The sequence below is a fragment of the Rhinatrema bivittatum genome, chromosome 7 (assembly GCF_901001135.1).
Source record: "Rhinatrema bivittatum chromosome 7, aRhiBiv1.1, whole genome shotgun sequence".
Taxonomy (NCBI): domain Eukaryota; kingdom Metazoa; phylum Chordata; class Amphibia; order Gymnophiona; family Rhinatrematidae; genus Rhinatrema; species Rhinatrema bivittatum.
Genome location: NC_042621.1, coordinates 231966626 through 231985517, shown reverse-complemented (window position 1 = coordinate 231985517; position 18892 = coordinate 231966626). Strand labels below are relative to the sequence as shown.

Sequence of the window (18892 nt, the reverse complement as noted above, 5' to 3'; positions counted from 1 at the left end):
GTAAGCAGCAGGAGCACAAATACAAAAAATGGTGTTTATTTAAGAAATTTAATACACCTTTACAAGTCCCAGTATAAATCCATACAAATCCAATGGGGTCATGGTATTATTGTGTGTGTGTGTGTGGGGGGGGGGGTTAATGTATGTTATGGATTTATAGTGGGATTTGTAAAGGTGTATTAAATTTCTTAAATAAACACCATTTTTTGTTTTTGTGGATATTGACATGTAAATGGTGTGATATTGTCAACCTTGTTGTTTGTTACCGTGAAGGCAACAGGAACAGCCAGGCTCCAATATCTCAAAGCATCTAGATATGGGCAAGGGAGGAGCTGGTTTTTCTCTTTTTGTTTGTGGGGGTTAAAATACCACAGAATAATCAGAAGAGAGGCAGGGCAGAAGGAGCAAGCTAGATAATGGCAACAAAGGTTGCAACTGACAACATAGCAAGGCACTGAGGCTAAAAATTGTGGGCATTGGTTCAGTGTAGCTATGCACCCTGTCCTCCTGACAATTACATGGAGATTCAGGGGAAACCCAACAGAAGGAGATTTATCATAAGGAAAATTAACTTCTCCACTGGCTCGGGTACCAGATGTGAATGATGTGGATTCATGATATCTCTTGCTATTAAGAATACCTGTTCACTAGGCACATTGGTTGGTGGGCAGGAATGGAAACAGTTGACACTGATGAGGTCCTGCCAGATTGTGGCCTTTTGTGCTCATTATACCAATGAATCTATGTCCATGAATTCAGTGGACTGTCCAAGGTACCACATGACTGTAGTTTGTGCAGGTGTCTCTTTTGCTGCTGTGGTGACTACTGTATGACAGTAGATAAAGTTGAGAGAAGAAATATTAGCTTTCATGGTGCTGCTGATGCTGACAGTACTGCAGGGAGGAGGAGCTCGCTCTTTCCTCTGCTTCATCCCCACGGCCCCACTGCCCCTCTGCCTTTGGAGCTCCCAATCTTACATCCTAGCCAGCAGCCTCTCCTTCTAGTAAGGTATGGACATTGTTAAAAAAATACTATCTTAGAAGCGCAGTCCAGATGCATTCCATGCATTAAGAAAAGTGGAAAGAAGGCCGAACTATTGCCAGCATGGTTAAAAATTGAGGTGAAAGAGGCTATTTTAGCCAAAAGATATTCATTCAAAAATTGGAATACATCAGAAGAAAATAAGATAAAGCATAAGCATTGCCAAGTTAAATGTAAGACATTGGTAAGACAGGCTAAGAGAGAATTTGAAAAGAAGTTGGCCATAAAGGCAAAAACTCATAATAAAAAACTTTTAAAAATAGATCTGAAGCAAAAAGCCTGCGAGGGAGTCAGTTGGACTATTAAATGATAGAGGGGTTAAAGGAGCACTTAGGGAAGATAAGGCCATTGTGGAAAGACTAAACAAATTCTTTACTTCGGTGTTTAGTGAAGAGGATATTGGGGAGATACCTATTCTGGAGATGGTTTTCAAGGGTGACGATTCAGATGAACTGAACCAAATCACAGTGAACCTGGAAGATGCAGTAGGCCAGATTGACAAACTGAAAGTAGTAAATCACCTGGAATGGATGGTATTCACCCCAGAGTTCTGAAAGAACTCAAAAATGAAATTTCAGACCTATTACAATTAATTTGTAACCTGTCATTAAAATCATCCATTGTACCTGAAGACTGGAAGGTGGCCTATGTAACCCTGATATTTAAAAAGGGCTCCAGGGATGATCTAGGAAGCTGTAGACCAGTGAGCCTGACTTCAGTGCTAGGAAAAATCATGGAAACTATTATAAAGAATAAAATCACAAAGTCATGGGATAGGAGGAGATATCCTTTTGTGGATTGCAAACTGGTTAAAAGACAGGAAACAGAGTAGCACTAAATGGTTTGTTTTTGCAGTGGAAAAATGTAAACAATGGAGTACCTCAGGGATCTGTACTTGGACCAGTGCTTTTTAATATATTTATAAATGGTCTTGAAAGGAATAACAATGAGTGCGGTGATCAAATTTGCAGATGACACAAAATTATGCAGAGTAGTTAAATCTCAAGCGGATTGTGATAAATTGCAGGAAGACCTTGTGAGGTTGGAAGATTGGACAGATGAAATTTAATGTGTTCAAATGTAAGGTGATGCATATAGGGAAAAACAACCCTTGCTATAGTTACATGATGCTAGATTCCATATTAGGAGTTACAACCCAGGAAAGAGATCTAGGCATCACAGTGGATAATACATTGAAATCATTGGCTCAGTGTGCTGTCAGTCAAAAAAAGCAAACAGAATGTTAGGAATTATTAGGAAAGGAATGGCGAATAAAATGGTGGATGTCATAATGCCTCTGTATCGCTCCATGGTGGAACCACACCTTGAATACTGTGTGCAGTTCTGGTTGTCGCATCTCAAAAAAGATATATTTGCACTGGAGAAAGTATAGAGAAGGGTGACCAAAAGATAAAGGGAATGGAACAGCTCCCCTATGAGGAAAGGCTAAAGAGGTTAGGGCTATTCAGCTTGTAGAAGAGATGGCTGAGGGGGGGATATGACAGAGGTCTACAAAATCATGAAAGGTCTTAAACAAGTAAACCTAATTTGGTTATTTACTCTCTCAGTCAATAAAAGAACTAGTGGGCACTAGTTAGCAAGTAGCAAGTTAGCAAGTAGCTCATTTAAAATTAATCGGAGAAAATTCTTTTTCACTCAACCCACAATTAAACTCTGGAATTTGTTGCCAGGGGATGTGGTTAGTGCAGATAGTGTAGCTTGGTTTAAAAAAGGTTTGGATAAATTCTTGGCAAAGTCCATTACCTGCTATTAATCAAGTTGACTTGGAAAATAGCCTCTGCTATCACTAGCATCAGTAGCATGGGATATACTTAGTTTTTGGGTACTTGCCAGGTACTTGTAGCCTGGATTGGCCACTGTTGGAAACAGGATGCTGGGCTTGATGGACCCTTGGTCTGACCCAGTATGGCAATTTCTTATGTTCTTATGCATTTAAATCCACTTTGAAAACTGGAATAACTTATGCACGTGTTTATGGTATGAAGGATATTTGAAAATTATCCACTCTCTATTTCTCTTTCTTTAATAATATTTAAGCAACACAAGGTTTAATTCTAAATAGAAATATTTTTTTATACTTTGTTAGGAGCTTCAACAACAGCTAATGATTGAGACAAAGAATTACAGAAAGACTATAAAATTCTATCAGAAGTTGATGCAAAAAGAAAAAGTAAACAAAGGTAATTTGATTATTGATTTCAGGTAAATAACTGACTGTAGATGCATTTTCCTGATAAATATATTTTGTGTTAAGATTCAGAGATCCGAACTATGTTGGCCAAACTGAAAGGACAGCTAGAAGAAATGAAATCAAAGGTTCAGTTTCTTGAATTGGTAAAGAAGTATCTCCAAGTAAGTCCATTTTTATTACCCCATTCCAATTTCTTTAGATAGAATAATTATTCAGGAGGTTTTTATTTAAGAGTGTGTTTTTATATCAGTGATAAATGTTAAGAGGATAACTTTAAAACATTCATGAACGTTCCTACCTACCCCAGCTATATGGATGTGCATGCACATGTATTTTATATTTTGCACACATTATATAAAATATGTGCAAATCTATCCAACAAAATGTTCACGTATGTAAAAGATATGTGCCATGTATTTTAAATATAGCAAGCTAAGCGAGAGAGAGAGAGAGAGAGAGAGAGAGAGAGAGAGAGAGAGAGAGAGAGAGAGAGAGAGAGAGAGAACCTTGCTATAGTGTCTCCTCCCTAGACAGGTATTTGTATCCCTATGGTAGGCCCACCTAGTAACTCGAGGTGGGGATTAGGTATTAGTGTAGGGGGTTGGGGGCCACTTTCACATTCAACATGAGACGTACGAACAGAACAGTGGTCTCTTGTGAAGATTTGATGGCCTTCGGAGTGAGGAAACTCACTCCAAGATGAGATTTGGGGAATGTTCTCTCCACCTAGCTTCATACATCAAGCTAGGTGGAGAGAACATTGTCCAAATCTCATCTTGGAGTGAGTTTCTTCACTTCGCACCCCCCCCCGGGGGGGGTGCAAAGCGGGGGGCAGTCCTGCGATAGCCAAATAACTACACCATAAAAGGTGTTGTTCAGCACGAAACTGCAGCGATAAGGAATCTTACCTTTCGCTGCCAACGATGTGTCTGCAGCATCAGCCCCCGGTGCCGCCCCGACTCCTCCTCTTCCGGGGCTGACTCCACCCCGACTCCGCTCCGAGCTAGCGTTAGAGAATGACCCCCTTAGCTGGCTATATAAGATAGCCAGATAAGTAAAAGAAGAGTGCTACTTAGCTGGATAAGAACATTGGACTGATAACTAGCATTTGAAGACTTATTCTGGCTAATTTACTTATCCAGCTAAGTAGCACTTTTAAGACTTATCTAGTTAAGTGGTGCACATCTGCATTGTGCCCTTATTTATGGTCCTAATTTTAATCATTTACACCGGGAGATTTATCTCACATATTTTCCTTAGCACTTGTTGGCTCTTAGGCGTGTAAAGTATCAAATTTTATAACATGCGCGCGTGAAGAAAATTACCAGTTTTACCAATTTGTTCACTAGTTTACCCAGTCTATCTCTAGGTTCTTCAGCCTGAATTCCTCCTAGGTTGCCCAGACCTCTAACCCAGTCAGTATTTGGCTATAAAGAATTCCATTCTTACTTACACCAGATAATTAGCAGGTATAAATATGCTCAGGTAACAACCGTATGTGCGTCTCTTTCTTAGGTTATAAAATAGGACCTTATATGCATAAAGGTTGGCACTCTCTGGAATTCCCTTGGCTGCCCCAGCCTACCCCTTTTTTATATGATAAAATTTATTCTCACACCATTACTTGCACAAATATTTGTAGTTAATAAAATAGCACTTACTCGAATATGTGCTATTTATGCATATGTGCTCATTTACACATGCCGTTTTTAAAATTCACCTTTTTATGCATACAGCATTTGTTAATCATACTTTAAAATAATTATATCTGTATATGTACATGCTAATAGCTTTTGTTTTATATACAGGATAATATGAACAACATGTATTCAGACAGTCTATTAAAACAACAGAGTTTTATTTTCTCCTTTACGAATAAAAAATAACTAAATAATAAAAGTAAACAAGAAAAAAATATAACCCTTTTGCCGATGTCTTATTAACTTTATAACTATCTTTCCACTAATTGGTTATTCAGATCACATCATTTTCCAAGCTATTACAGAACTCAAGCCCTGCACAACAAAAAGAATTGCAGTTATTAATATCTATTACATTCTACCTCCTCTTCCTGTTTTCTAAAACATTCATGACAGGTGTCTCCCTAGCTTCTTCACTAAATTGGTAATCCTGAATAATGTTTGTAATTTTTTCCCATACAGTATATCTGCCAGCCTCTCTTAATTCAATCTGTGGTCACCAAGAAATCAGGTCTTTTCCAAAAGGCTGCAATTACACATCTTGCTGCCATAAACATTGTACTGTCAGCTTGTACACCATGTAAGATCTACCTTCTGTTAGGAGTTCTAATAAAATATACTACGTTTCCATATATAAATTGCTTTACCATTTCCAGAATGGTTCTAATTTCGAACATTACCCCCTACATGCAACATAGTATTATTCATCCCACATTGCCTCCAGACGTTAGCTGTCTCCTGCAGATACACTTTATTCAATCTCTTTCATTTTACATTTACAGATTGCCTTATTCACAGAAACTGGGACTCCAAGCATTTTAGAAGTTACTAAAAATATAATATATAATAGCATACATAATAAGCATAAATAAAATATATAAAACAAAAAAAACAAAAGAAAAACTACCCCACCCCCCACTCTAATTAGGAGTAGCATAGAATTATATAACTTAAAAAAACATAATATAGAAATTATAGAATATAATACACATTGCTAATATACAATGAAAATTACCATAAATTCTCACCATACCAACTAAAAAATCTCAACATCTCCCTACCTCTAACTTACAAACATTTCAATGTTGAAAAGCCTTAAATACCACATCTGCAATAAAGAACCTTATAAAAGAGAACCTCATAGCTTCCTATAACTCCAGAAAGGTTATAATGCCGACCTCTTTTTCTATGATTCCCAGCTCCTTTCAGACACTTCATAAGGCACTCCCCAAGGGTTGAAACCCTTTGGGTTTCCCCTTCCAAGGTGTCCTGCCCCCACTGGTTAAAAAGAAGAAGGGTGAGGGACATTCCAGAAACATGGCTAAATGTTATCTGGCTAGCAGCAGTATTCAGCACCAGCCAGATTAACCTACCTGGGTAAGACTGGTTGGGTAAATCACTGTTCTAAACTTGCCCGTGTTTAGTTGCTTTAATACCCAATTATGGTTCAGTTAAACTTACCTGGGTAACTTTCATGCTCCCTGATTTGCTTATTTTTTCCTTCATTGTTACCAGCTCCCACCAGCTTTTCCTCAGTGTACATTTTGCCTCATTTTCTTAGCTAGGAGTGACCAGGCGCACTGCTGAATCATTCTAGTATAAAACGTCTTCAGCATCTTCCAGTTGTTTTTACACATGTTTCTGGGTTCATGTATAATCTAGCAATTCAGGTCCTGTTTCTATTTTCTGTAATATTTGGTGCTTAAAATCCTGCTACTGGGCTGCTTGTTGTATACTTTTGTGTCTATAAATAAAGGAATATAATAAAAAGGTCTTCTCTGCATCGCTGTCCAGTACAACTACTGGAAATCCTTCTTGCTTAGCTATCCAAATAAAAGTAATTAGTCTAGAAACTGTCAGATGTCTGTCTTCCCATTATCAATCCAGATATATATATGTAAAAATGAATCAATATGTATTAATTGTTCTATAATATTTCTAATTTATGCAAAAAATGGTTATCAATATATTAATATCAATGTTTAAGAGAGACATTGATCTATAAGAACTATAGTTAGAGATCCATATTTAAAAACTTGATGAGAACGTAAGATAAATGACTAATTTTAGCTAGCTAGGTTTTTAGCTGAATATTCTCCTAAATCTAGCCATCCAAAATTTGACAAGCTACATTTAGGGAATAATTTTCAAATGATTTACATGAGTAAATGTAACTACTTTTGTAGCAATTTTCAAAAGCCGTTTACCCACATAAAATGCACTTATATGGGCAAATACAACGGACAATTCAATGGCATAAACTGAACAATTTTTAAAAGCTCACTTACTTGGGTGTAAACCCCATTTTTAAATGTATAAAAGCTTTTCAAAATCATCCCCTTAGTGCAGCTGGGTTCCCTGGCTAAACTTAGTCAGTTAGTGCTAAAACCTGAGCAATAACTCCCTAAGTGCTCTTTAAAAAAAAATACAGATGATGATAAGAAATGCCATACTGGGTCAGACCAAAGGTCCATCAAGCATAGGATCCTATCCCTGACAGTAGTCAATCAGGATCCCAAATACCCATCAAGATCCCAAAGAATAGATCCATTTCTTTGAGGACAATCAGGATGGTAGTCCACAGACATGAATGACATAATCAGATGGAGATTGTGTTATGATTTAGTAGGAAATTGTGAACCCCGGGCCAAGATGAGAGATGTCTCTGCCCACAGGGAGGAGCCTCGTGAGCCTCACCATCCATGGGCGTGGTCTCAGCGACATAGGACACAGCTGTGAGGGAGACTTTATTAGAGAGAAAAGATAAAGCATAATCCGAGGAGCGGGAAATGCAATAAACACAGTTCTTGAGCAATGAGATATGCCCAGGGTGGTACTGTAGATGAGAAGGTCTGGTAGTGGCCCGCAGTGCGAGTACACCAGGAGGTTCCTGCAGGCTGGTGGAGATACCTCAGAAGTGCAAATACGGTAGTGGCCCGCAGCTCAGGGTATGCCGAGGATGACTGTACTGTAGGTGATGAGGCAGATGGGTCTTGAGATACAGGAACCAAGCAGAGGATCTTGAATAGTTGCAGCAATACCCTGTAGTTCAGGATAGGTAGAAGCAATAATGCTGAAGAACGGTAGTGGCCCGAGGCATGGGGTACACCGTGGAGACTTCAGCAATGTTGGTATCTTAGGAAACTGAAGAAGGTACTCACACAAGGAAGTTCCAGGAGAGAAACCAGAGGATCAGGTCAGGTAAAGTCCCAGGCAGGAAGGCCCTCCGAGGAGCGGATAGCCAAGATACGGAAGGGCCCCCATGGAGTGGGTACCCAGAGTGTCTGAATGCCATGAGGAGATTCTAGAACAGAAGATCCCAAAGTGGAGTGGATTTAACAACGAGAGAACTCCTTGCTAACTCGTCTTAGCAATGGGCCAGTCAGCTTATGTACACCAGCAGGTTGACGTCATCGGAAGGGGACACCCCCAAGGTCCCCACCATGACATATACAAAAGGAGGCCCTGCATGCATGTGCCTAGGTGATTCTGGAAGTAAGATGGCAGTCGGCAGTGCTCACGCCATCCTGGGGACGCCAGGGAGGTCGGTGTTGGTTGGCGGAGGCCACCATTCTACCAATGATTGACGGTGCAGGGAAAAAAGAGGTGAGCATGAGAGGTTGCAGCCATCTGCGACCGACAGGTGCAACAATACCCCCCTTCTTAGGGCCCCTCCCCGGGGATTTTGGCTTCCTGGGGTGAGCCAGGTGGAATTGTCTGATCAACTCCTTGTCAAGGATGTTACTTGCAGGCTCCCAGCTATTTTCCTCTGGTCCGAATTCTTCCCAGGACATAATGTACTCCCAGTGTCTTCCATGTATCTGCACATCAAGGATGTCATCTACCTGTTAGGTAATGTCCTCTTCCACGGAGAGCGGTTGCGGCTCAGGCATCTTCTTAGAAAACTCAGATAAGATGAGCGGTTTTAGAAGAGAGATGTGGAAAGCATTGTGGATCTTTAAGGATGATGGTAAGTGCAAGCTGTAATTGACTGGACCCAGTTGACGGAGTATAGGGAAAAGTCCTATATACCGAGGTGCAAATCGAGCTGAAGGTAGATTGAGACAAATGAAACGGGTACTGAGTCATACCTTCTCCCCAGGGTGTAGCTGTGGAGCAGCTCTGTGACGGGCATCACAAAACGTCTTTGTTTGTTGTCCAGCTTTTTGAAGAAGCTCTTTAGTGTGTTCCCACAGCTGATGCAGCTCCTGTGCTGAAGCTTGGGCAGCCGGAGATGATACTGATAAGGGCATCAGTAACGGAGGTAAAGGATGGCACCCATAGACAAGTTGAAAGGGCGATGATCCTGTGGAAGCTGAAGGATGGGAATTCAGCGCAAACTCTGCCCAAGGGAGCAGTTCGGACCAGTCGCTTTGTCTGGAATTGACGTAGGGCCGGAGAAACTGCTTTAATTTGTGGTTCATCCTTTTGGTCTGTCCGTTGGCTTGCAGATGATAACCAGATATCAGATCCAGAGATATATCGAACTTCTTACAGAGAGATCTCCAGAATTTGGCTGTGAACTGTACTCCACGGTCTGAGAGGATGTGCTTGGGCATGCCATGTAAACGGAAGATATGATGTATGAATAGTTTTGCCAATTCAGGAGCAGAGGGTAATCCAGGTAATGCAACAAAATGAGCCATTTTAGAAAACCAGTCAAAATGACCCAGATGGTGTTGTTACCACTAGACACAGGTAGGTCAATGATAAAGTCCATGGATATGTGTATCCACGGTTTGCTAGGAGTGAGTAAAGGTTGGAGAATTCCCCTGGGACGACCAGCAGGAGGTTTCTGTCTTGCGCAGGTAGAACACGATTCCATATAGGTTCGTACATCCTCTTTCATTGAGGGTCACCAGTAGTATCTCTCCAAGGTAGCCAGGGTTCTAGATTGGCCAGGGTGACCTGCAAGGAGTGAATCATGAGCCCATCTGAGGATTTTCTTCCTGAGTGGCCGGGGTACCACAGTTTTTCCCACTCGAACTGTGTGAGTGGCTGAAAGGAGCACCCTAGTAGGGTCAATGATATGAAGCGGTGTGTCCGGGGTATCTTCTGGCATAAATGAGCAGGAAAGAGCATCTGCACAGGTGTTCTTGTCTGCTGGACGATACCTCAAAAGGAAATCGAATGTTGAAAAACAATGACCAGCAGGCTTGTCTGTGGTTCAAGCTCTGGGCATGACGTAAATATTCGAGGTTTTTATGGTCAGTAAAAACCATTATCTGGTATTGAGCACCCTCGAGCCATGGGCACCACTCCTCAAATGCCAACTTGATTGCAAGTAGCTCTTTGTCTCCTATCCCGTAGTTTCTCTCGGCAGGGGAAAAGCGCTGAGAGAAAAAAGAGCATGGATGTAACATATGGTTGTCACTATGCTGGCTGAGGACAGCTCCAACTACAACGTCTGAGGCATCTACATCGACTACAAAAGGTCGTCGAGGATCAGGGTGGTGTAGACATGGCTCCTGGAGAAACGCCCTTTTTAGTTCCTGGAAGGCGGTAACGGCTTCAGAGGACCACTGAGAGGGATTAGCTCCCTTGTGCATCATGGCAGAAAGAGGCGCAGTCAAGGTGGAGTAGTGATGAATGAATGATCTATAGTAGTTGGTGAATCCAAGGAATCAGCGTAGTGCTTTTAGACCAGTAGATTGGAGCCAGTCCCGAATGCTCTAGGTTTTTTACGGATCCATTTGGAACCCCTGTCTGGACATGACATATCCCAAAAAGGGAACAGACTCCTGCTGGAAAGCACACTTCTCTAATTTGGCATACAGATAGTTATCTCTAGGGCTTTGAAGAACCTTGGAGACGTCCAAGTGGTGAGTCTGGTGGTCCTGGGAAAAGACCAGTATATCGTCCAAATACACTACTACGCAGTTGTACAACATGTCTCTGAAGATTTCATTCATCATGTTTTGGAACAGGGCCGGGGCATTGCAAAGGCCAAAGGGCAGGACCAAGTATTCAAAATGGCCGTCGTGGGTATTGAATGCTGTTTTCCATTCATCACCCCAGCGTATGCGAACTAGATTATATGCTCCTCTGAGATCCAGCTTTGTGAAGATTTTGGCTTCTTGGAGTCGATCAAAAGTTCAGAGATCAACAGCAGTGGGTAGCGGTCCTTCATGGTGATCTCATTCAATCCATGATAGTCTATACATGGGCAAAGGGATCCATCCTTATTATCCACGAAAAAGAGACTTTGAGGGCCGAATAAAGCCCTTTGCCAGGTTTTCCTGAATGTAGGTAGACATAGCTTTTGTCTCAGATAGAGAAAATGGATACACCCTTCCTCTAAGTGGTTCAGAACCCAGTACTAAGTTGATGGCGCAGTCAAAGGATCAGTGAGGTGGCAAAGTATCTGCTGCTTGTTTAGAAAAGACATCCTGGTAAGACTGATACTGTGGAGGTAAACCCGGAAGGGAGGTGGTAATAGTCAGGCAAGGCATGGGAGTCATAGCCTCTAGACATCTTCCATGGCAGGCTTTTCCCCATTAGGATAGTTCGACGGTACTCCAATTGAATTGGGGTGAATGAGTTTGAAGCCATCCTAGACTTAAGGGCCTTGAACAAGTTTATAAAAAGAGAAACGTTCGGAACCTTGATGCCCCTTTCGCAAAAAGGGGACCTGCTATGCTCCATTGACCTAAAGGACACATACACTCATATTGATATCTTCCCCAGTCACAGGAAGTATCTCCGATTTGTCATGGGAACACAGCACTTCTAGTACTTTGTGTTGCCATTTGGGTTCGCATCTGCCCCATGTCCCTGCGTCTGTCTTCACAAAATAACTGGCCATGGTGGCGGTGCACCTCCACAGACTGGGAGTGATTGTCTTCCTGTATTTGGACAATTGGCTGGTCAAGATGAAGTCTCAGGCAGTGGCCATCAGGTCTATGAGCTTGACCGTGCACTGATTTTATAATATCCACGTGCCGGCATGCGCATGCTATAAAATCCGATGGCCACGTGGAGCTGGGATCTCATGAACCAGAGCCTTTTCTGCTAAAGTTAAGTACACATTTGTTTGGTTATTATCTGTGCTTAGAACTAGGGCATTATATTTTCCAAAACTAGTGCACTGTCTGTTAAAAAGAAGCAAAATTGAAATAGAAACTTGTGAGTGCTTTTACTCTGCTTTCAAGGGCAGCCATTAGTTCAGAGCCTTTTCTGCCAAAGTTAAGTACAGATTTGTTTGGTTATTATCTGTGCTTAGAACTAGGACATTATATTTGCCAAAACTAGTGCACTGTCTGTTAAAAAGAAGCAAAATTGAAATAGAAACTTGTGACTACTTTTAGTCTGCTTCAAGGGCCAGCCATTAGTTCAGAGCAGACCCTTCCTCCTCAGCCAGAGTTTGTGGGGGTGGGACTGTTTTCTAGCTAAACTGCTTTTGGCAGCAGACTCAGTGTATTGCAGGGGGCATTCAAGTCCCCAGCCTGATTTGAACTTGAAGGAGACAGCCAGAAGCACAAACTCTTGAGGAGAGATAAGGAGAAAGCTTAAATTAGTTAGCCAAATCTGAGGGAGTGTCTGTTCAAAATCAAAAGCAGATAGTGTCCAGTTAACATCTTGACCAAGGTTTAACAGTTTGACACCCATTATTGACAGCTGTGCAGCCCAAAACTCTACCCCCCCCCCCCCACACTCACACACAGGGCATTGAGGAACTTAAAAAACAGTATTACAGTGGGCTCTGGTGTAGAATAAGACCTGTGATCCGGAGACACACACTGTATCAAGTGCAACAAGTACAAAATGCCTTCTCTGTATTAAATACTGAAGAAGTTATCGAGAAAAAGATTGAAATGTTTTCTGAAAAGAGAGAAGAAACCCAATGCATACAGAAATTCCAGATCAGAAACCAAGAAAAAAGCACACTGTGATGGATGACTCTGCCATCAGAGGCACTAATCCTTTCCCTTGCACAAATGCAAAGGGAAAAGTGGATAACAAAACTCAACTAAAGAGGTCACAAAAGGAGTCCAGGAACAGCAGTAACCTGAACGAAGAAAGCTGGAAAGCTATGAGCACAAATGCTCGTAGTTTAGGCAATAAAATCCCAGATCTGCAAGCCCTAATGGTGGAGGCGGACTTGGACGTTGTTGCTGTCACGGAAACGTGGTTTACGGAATCTCATGACTGGGATACAGCAATACCAGGCTATAACTTGTTAAGGAAAGAGAGAGGATAGGAAAGGGGGAGGAGTGGCTCTTTATGTCAGAAACAATATCCAAGCATCTGAGCTGCAAGGCGGATGGGGCATTGAAGAAGCACTATGGGCCAACCTAAAAAAAGATGGGACATCCATTTTTATTGGAGTGGTTTACAGGCCTCCAAACCAAAAAGAAGAGCTAGACAGAGATTTGGTTGAAGACATCCAAAAGATGGGAAAGAAGGGAGAAGTGGTGATCGTTGGAGACTTTAATATGCCAGATGTAGACTGGGGAATCCCATCTGCAGAATCTAATAATAGTAGAGAAATAGTGGATGCCCTGCAAGTAGCTTTGTTCAAACAAATGGTTATGGAACCCACAAGAGAAGGAGCTATACTCGACTTAGTGCTCACTAATGGAGATAATGTATCTGATGTCCAGGTGAGCGCCCACCTCAGCACCAGTGATCATCAAACGGTATGGTTTAATATCACAAAAAGGATATGGAAAAGAAGCACAAAGACCCGAGTTTTGCAGTTCAAAAACACAGACTTTGATGAAATGGGGAAGTACCTGGAGGAAGAACTAACAGGCTGGGAGAATGAGAGAGATGTGGATCAACAGTGGACCAATCTAAAAGGAGCAATTACCAAGGCAACTAATCTATATGTTAGAAAAGTAAAGAAAAGCATAAGAAAAATGAAACCTATCTGGTTCTCAAAGGAGGTGGCTGACAAAATAAAGGCTAAAAGAACAGCATTCAAGAAATATAAAAGATCCCAAAGGGAGGAGCACAAAGAAGAATATCTGGTAGAACTGAGGGAGACGAAGAAATTAATCAAGACGGCAAAATGTCAAGCGTAAGAGAGGATTGCCAAGGATGTAAAGAGAGGTGACAAAACATTTTTCCGATATATCGGTGAAAAGAGAAAAGTTCAAAGTGGTATAGTGAAATTGAAAGGTAGAAAGGATCAATGTGTGGAGAGAGACGAAGAAATGGCAGAAATATTAAATGAATACTTCTGTTCTGTGTTCACTAAGGAGGACCCTGGAGAAGGACCGTCCCTAGTTAACAAGAAACTAGAGGGGAGTGGAGTAGATGTAACTCCATTTACAGTAGAAAATGTATGGGAAGAGCTGGAGAAACTGAAAGTGGACAAAGCCATGGGGCCTGATGAGGTTCATCCCAGGATACTGAGGGAGCTCAGAGATGTGCTGGCAGGTCCGCAGTGTGACCTGTTGAATAGATCCCTAGAAACGGGAGTGGTGCCGAGTGATTGGAGAAGACTGGTGGTGGTCCCTCTTCACAAGAGTGGGAACAGAGAAGAGGCTGGTAACTACAGACCGGTTAGCCTCACTTCGGTGGTGGGAAAAGTAATGGAGTCACTGTTGAAAGAGAGAATAGTGAACTATCTACAGCCGGGAGAATTGATGGACCAGAGGCAGCATGGATTCACCAGAGGAAGATCCTGTCAGGCAAATCTGATTGACTTTTTTGACTGGGTATCCAAGGAATTGGATCAAGGAAGAGCACTCGATGTCATCTACTTGGATTTCAGCAAAGCTTTTGATACAGTCACGCACAGGAGACTGGTGAATAAAATGAGAAGCTTAGGAGCGAGTGCCAAGGTGGTGGCCTGGATTGACAGACAGAAGACAATGTATGATGGTAAATGGAACTCTCTCTGAAGAGAGAGCGGTTTTAAGCGGTGTACTGCAAGGATTGGTGTTGGGACCGGTCCTGTTCAATATCTTTGTGAGTGACATTGCAGATGGGATAGAAGGTAAGGTTGTCTTTTTGCGGATGACACTAAGATCTGCAACAGAGTGGACATGCCGGAAGGAGTGGAGAGAATGAGACGGGATTTAAGGAAGCTGGAAGAGTGGTCAAAGACATGGCAGCTGAGTTTCAATGCCAAGAAGTGCAGAGTCATGCATATGGGGAGTGGAAATCCGAATGAACTGTATTCCATGGGGGGGAGAAAGGCTGATATGCACGGAGCAGGAGAGAGACCTTGGGGTGATGGTGTCTAATGATCTGAAGTCGGCGAAACAATGTGACAAGGCGATGGCTATAGCCAGAAGAATGCTGGGCTGCATAGAGAGAGGAATATCGAGTAAGAAAAGGGAAGTGATTATCCCCTTGTACAGGTCCTTGGTGAGGCCTCACCTGGAATACTGTGTTCAGTTCTGGAGACCGTATCTCCAAAGAGGCAGAGACAAGATGGAGGCGGTCCAGAGAAGGGTGACCAAAAAGGTGGAAGGCCTTCATCGAATGACTTATGAGGAGAGATTGAAGAATCTAAATATGTACACCCTGGAGGAAAGGAGGAGCAGAGGTGATATGATACAGACTTTCAGATACTCGAAAGGTTTTAATGATCCAAAGACAACGACAAACCTTTTCCGTCGGAAAAAAATCAGCAGAACCAGGGGTCACGATTTGAAACTCCAGGGAGGAAGACTCAGAACCAATGTCAGCAAGTATTTCTTCACGGAGAGGGTGGTGGATGCCTGGAATGCCCTTCCGGAGGAAGTGGTGAAGACCAGAAGTGTGAAAGACTTCAAAGGGGCGTGGGATAAACACTGTGGATCCATAAAGTCTAAAGGATGTGAATGAATGTGGAAAAAAAAATTTGCATTCACAAAAAAGCGGGGAGTAGCTTGCTTTTTACGGCAGTTACTACCCCAAACCAAATAAGCCTGATACTTCACTTTCAATGCATATCCAGCATAGCTCTCTGCTTCAACTGCAAGGGAGAAAGACTGATACTTCACGCATATCCAGCATAGCCCTCTGCTTCAACGGCAGGGGAGAAAGACTGATACTTCACACATATCCAGCATAGCTCTCTGCTTCAACGGCAGGGGAGAAAGTCTGATACATCACTTTCAATGCATATCCAGCATAACTCTCTGCTTCAACGGTAAGGGGAATGAAGATAAGTAGATCTATATACAGGCAACTAACAAGGACTGAATTACATAGTCTGGGTAAACAAATAAGCATGGGTGTAGCTTGCTTATTGCAGCGGCTACTACCCCAAACTAATTAAGCTAGATATTTCACTTAGATGCAGCTCCAACACTGATCTCTGCATTAATGGTGGGGGTGGAAGGGAAATAGAACCAAAAGGTTACTAAGAGCAACAGATAAGTATGAGAAAAAAAAAAAGTGCAGAACTTGCTGGGCAGACTGGATGGGCCGTTTAGTCTTCTTCTGCCATCATTTCTATGTTTCTATGCACGCCAGATTTTAAAATCCACGCCCGTATGTGCAGGTGGCCTGCAACTCGCACATTTGGGGGGAATTTTATAACTTACGCTCTGTGACACGATTGGCCCATAAGGAGTGGACTGGGAGGGAAATGGGGACGGGCCGATCATGTCGCAGTGCATTGATTATAAAATTCCTCCCATCCACGCACGCGCAGAATTTATTTATTTAATTTATTTATTTAACACTTTTCTATACCGACCTTCATGGACAAAAACCATATCGGATCGGTTTACATCGAACAGGGTAAACAAACAACTGTAGTGCCAACTAACTTAAATCAAACAAAGGTGCGGAAGAGGCAAAGTTACATTCAACAGGGAGTAAGAACTTGGGAGCTTAAACAGCTGGAAAGATAGGTTAGAGCAGGCAGCAATTATAAATATAATACCATTGTTAAGATAGATAGTGCATAAAGTGCTTAGGAGTATCAGGGTCTATCGTACAGGCAGAAAATAAGGCTATCATTCAGGCAAATCATTCAGGCCTAGAGTAAGGGCAAGCTAGTGAATGTCAGGGGGTTCAGAGAAGGCTTGGCTGAAGAGCCATGTCTTGAGTTTTTTCCTAAATTTTAAGAGGCAGGGTTCCAATCTGAGGTCTGCAGGGATGTTATTCCAGATATCTGGGCCTGCTATCGAGAAGGCTCGATCTTTCGTCGAGGTAAGGCGTGTGGCTTTAGTTGGGGGAAATTGCAGTGTTCCTTTGTGAATTTCTCTCATTGGTCTATTGGAAGAATGTAGTTTGAAGGGGATTTCGAGATCGAGTTGAAGTTGGTGGTGGATGGATTTGTGTATTAAAGTGATTGATTTGTGCAGGATTCTGAAATTCACTGGTAACCAGTGTAGGTTCCTGAGGATGGGTGAGATGTGGTCTCCATGGTTGGTGTTGGTCAGTAATCTCGCTGCGGCATTCTGTATCATCTGTAGTGGCTTGGTGGTAGATTTAGGGAGGCCTAGGAGGAGGGCGCTGCAGTAATCAATTTTGGCGAACAAAGATTGGAGAACTGTCCTGAAGTCCTGGAAAAATAGGAGGGGTTTGATTCGTTTTAGAACCTGGAGTCTGTAGAAGCAGTCTTTGGTTGTGGTATTGACCATTTTCTTCAGGTTTAGGCGATTGTCAAGAATTACCCCGAGGTCTCTTACATGTTGATGGGTGAAATGTGTATTGTGGGTGGTCAGTGGGAGGAAGTTATCTTGGTTTGAGGAGATGAGGAGGAGCTCTGTCTTCGAAGCATTGAGGACCAGGTTTAAACTGTTGAGAAGGTTGGTAATGGATAGAAGGCAATTGTTCCAGTGAGTGAGAGCTTTTGAGATGGATTCTGTTATAGGGATCAGAATCTGCACGTCGGCTGCATAGAGGTAGTGGATTAGATTGAGATTGGTTAGCAGTTGACAGAGGGGGAGTAGGTAGATGTTGAACAGCGTAGGAGATAAGGAAGATCCTTGTGGTACACCAAGTGGGGATTTTGTCAGGGGTGATTCTTTATTATTGATTTTGATTTTGAAGGTTATATTGCAGAGGAAGGACTTGAACCAATTGTGGGCTGAACCGGAGATACCAATGACTGTTAGACGCTCCAGGAGGATGGAATGGTTGACGGTGTCAAATGCCGCCGAGATGTCAAGCAGTACTAGTAAAAAGGAATGGCCCTTGTCTAGTCCCATCATAATATGGTCTGTAAGTGATATGAGGAGAGTTTCTGTGTTGCGTGATTTTCGGAAACCGAATTCGATGGGTATAGGATGTTGTGGTCTTCTAGATATTCTGAAAGCTGGGTGTTTACCAGTTTCTCCGTTAGTTTGGCTAAGAAGGGGAGATTGGAGATGGGTCGGTAATTGGATAATTCGTTGGGGTCCAGGTTGTGTTTCATAAGGAGGGGTTTGAGGGAAGCGGTTTTTAGTCTGTCTGGGTAAGACCCTTGAGTTAGGAGGCAGTTTATGATACTTGTCAAGGGCCCAGAAATCGTGTTTGGGATGAGTAGCAAGAGTTTCGAAGGAATATTGTCTGCTGGGTGGCTGGTTGGTTTCTGTCTTTTTAGAAGGGAGTCAATCTCCTTGGAAGAGATTGATTCAAAGTTGTTGAGCTTGGCTCTCATGAGGGAGTGAGGATTCTTGCCTGAAGTGAGAGGTGTAGTTGTAGAAGGGAGGAGAGCGAGCGTATTCTCGATCTTCTGTTGGAAGAATGATGCGAGCTCATTAGCCTTGGAAAGTGCTTGTTCATCTGGTATTGAAGGGGGGGCTGATTTAGTGATTTGTGCTACATATGAGAAAACGGCCTGGACATCATTTTATTTATTTATTTATTATTTTTGTTATACCGAGTTTCATGACTAGAATCACATCAACCCGGTTTACAATTAACAATGTGTGTAAGGTAGAGAGTAACATAGTGAACAATATTCCCAATTCAAACTTCAAATACAGAAAACAATATTATGGATGTGAGAAAGTTACAATAAAACAGGGAAAATTAACTAGGATCTGGAAAGGGGGGAGAAATT

The 18892-nt window shown here is 42.3% G+C and overlaps 1 protein-coding gene across 8 annotated transcripts in view; it reads left to right on the top strand.

The window, feature by feature from the left end:
• KNDC1 (kinase non-catalytic C-lobe domain containing 1) overlaps nt 1-18892 on the top strand; it is a 283690-nt gene that overhangs the window by 225316 nt on the left and 39482 nt on the right. For all 8 annotated transcript variants that reach the window (XM_029609968.1, XM_029609973.1, XM_029609974.1 and 5 more), the window contains 2 exons: nt 3149-3242; nt 3317-3414. In XM_029609968.1, coding sequence (XP_029465828.1) covers nt 3149-3242; nt 3317-3414 — 192 coding nt within the window. The remainder of the gene's footprint in view (nt 1-3148; nt 3243-3316; nt 3415-18892) is intronic.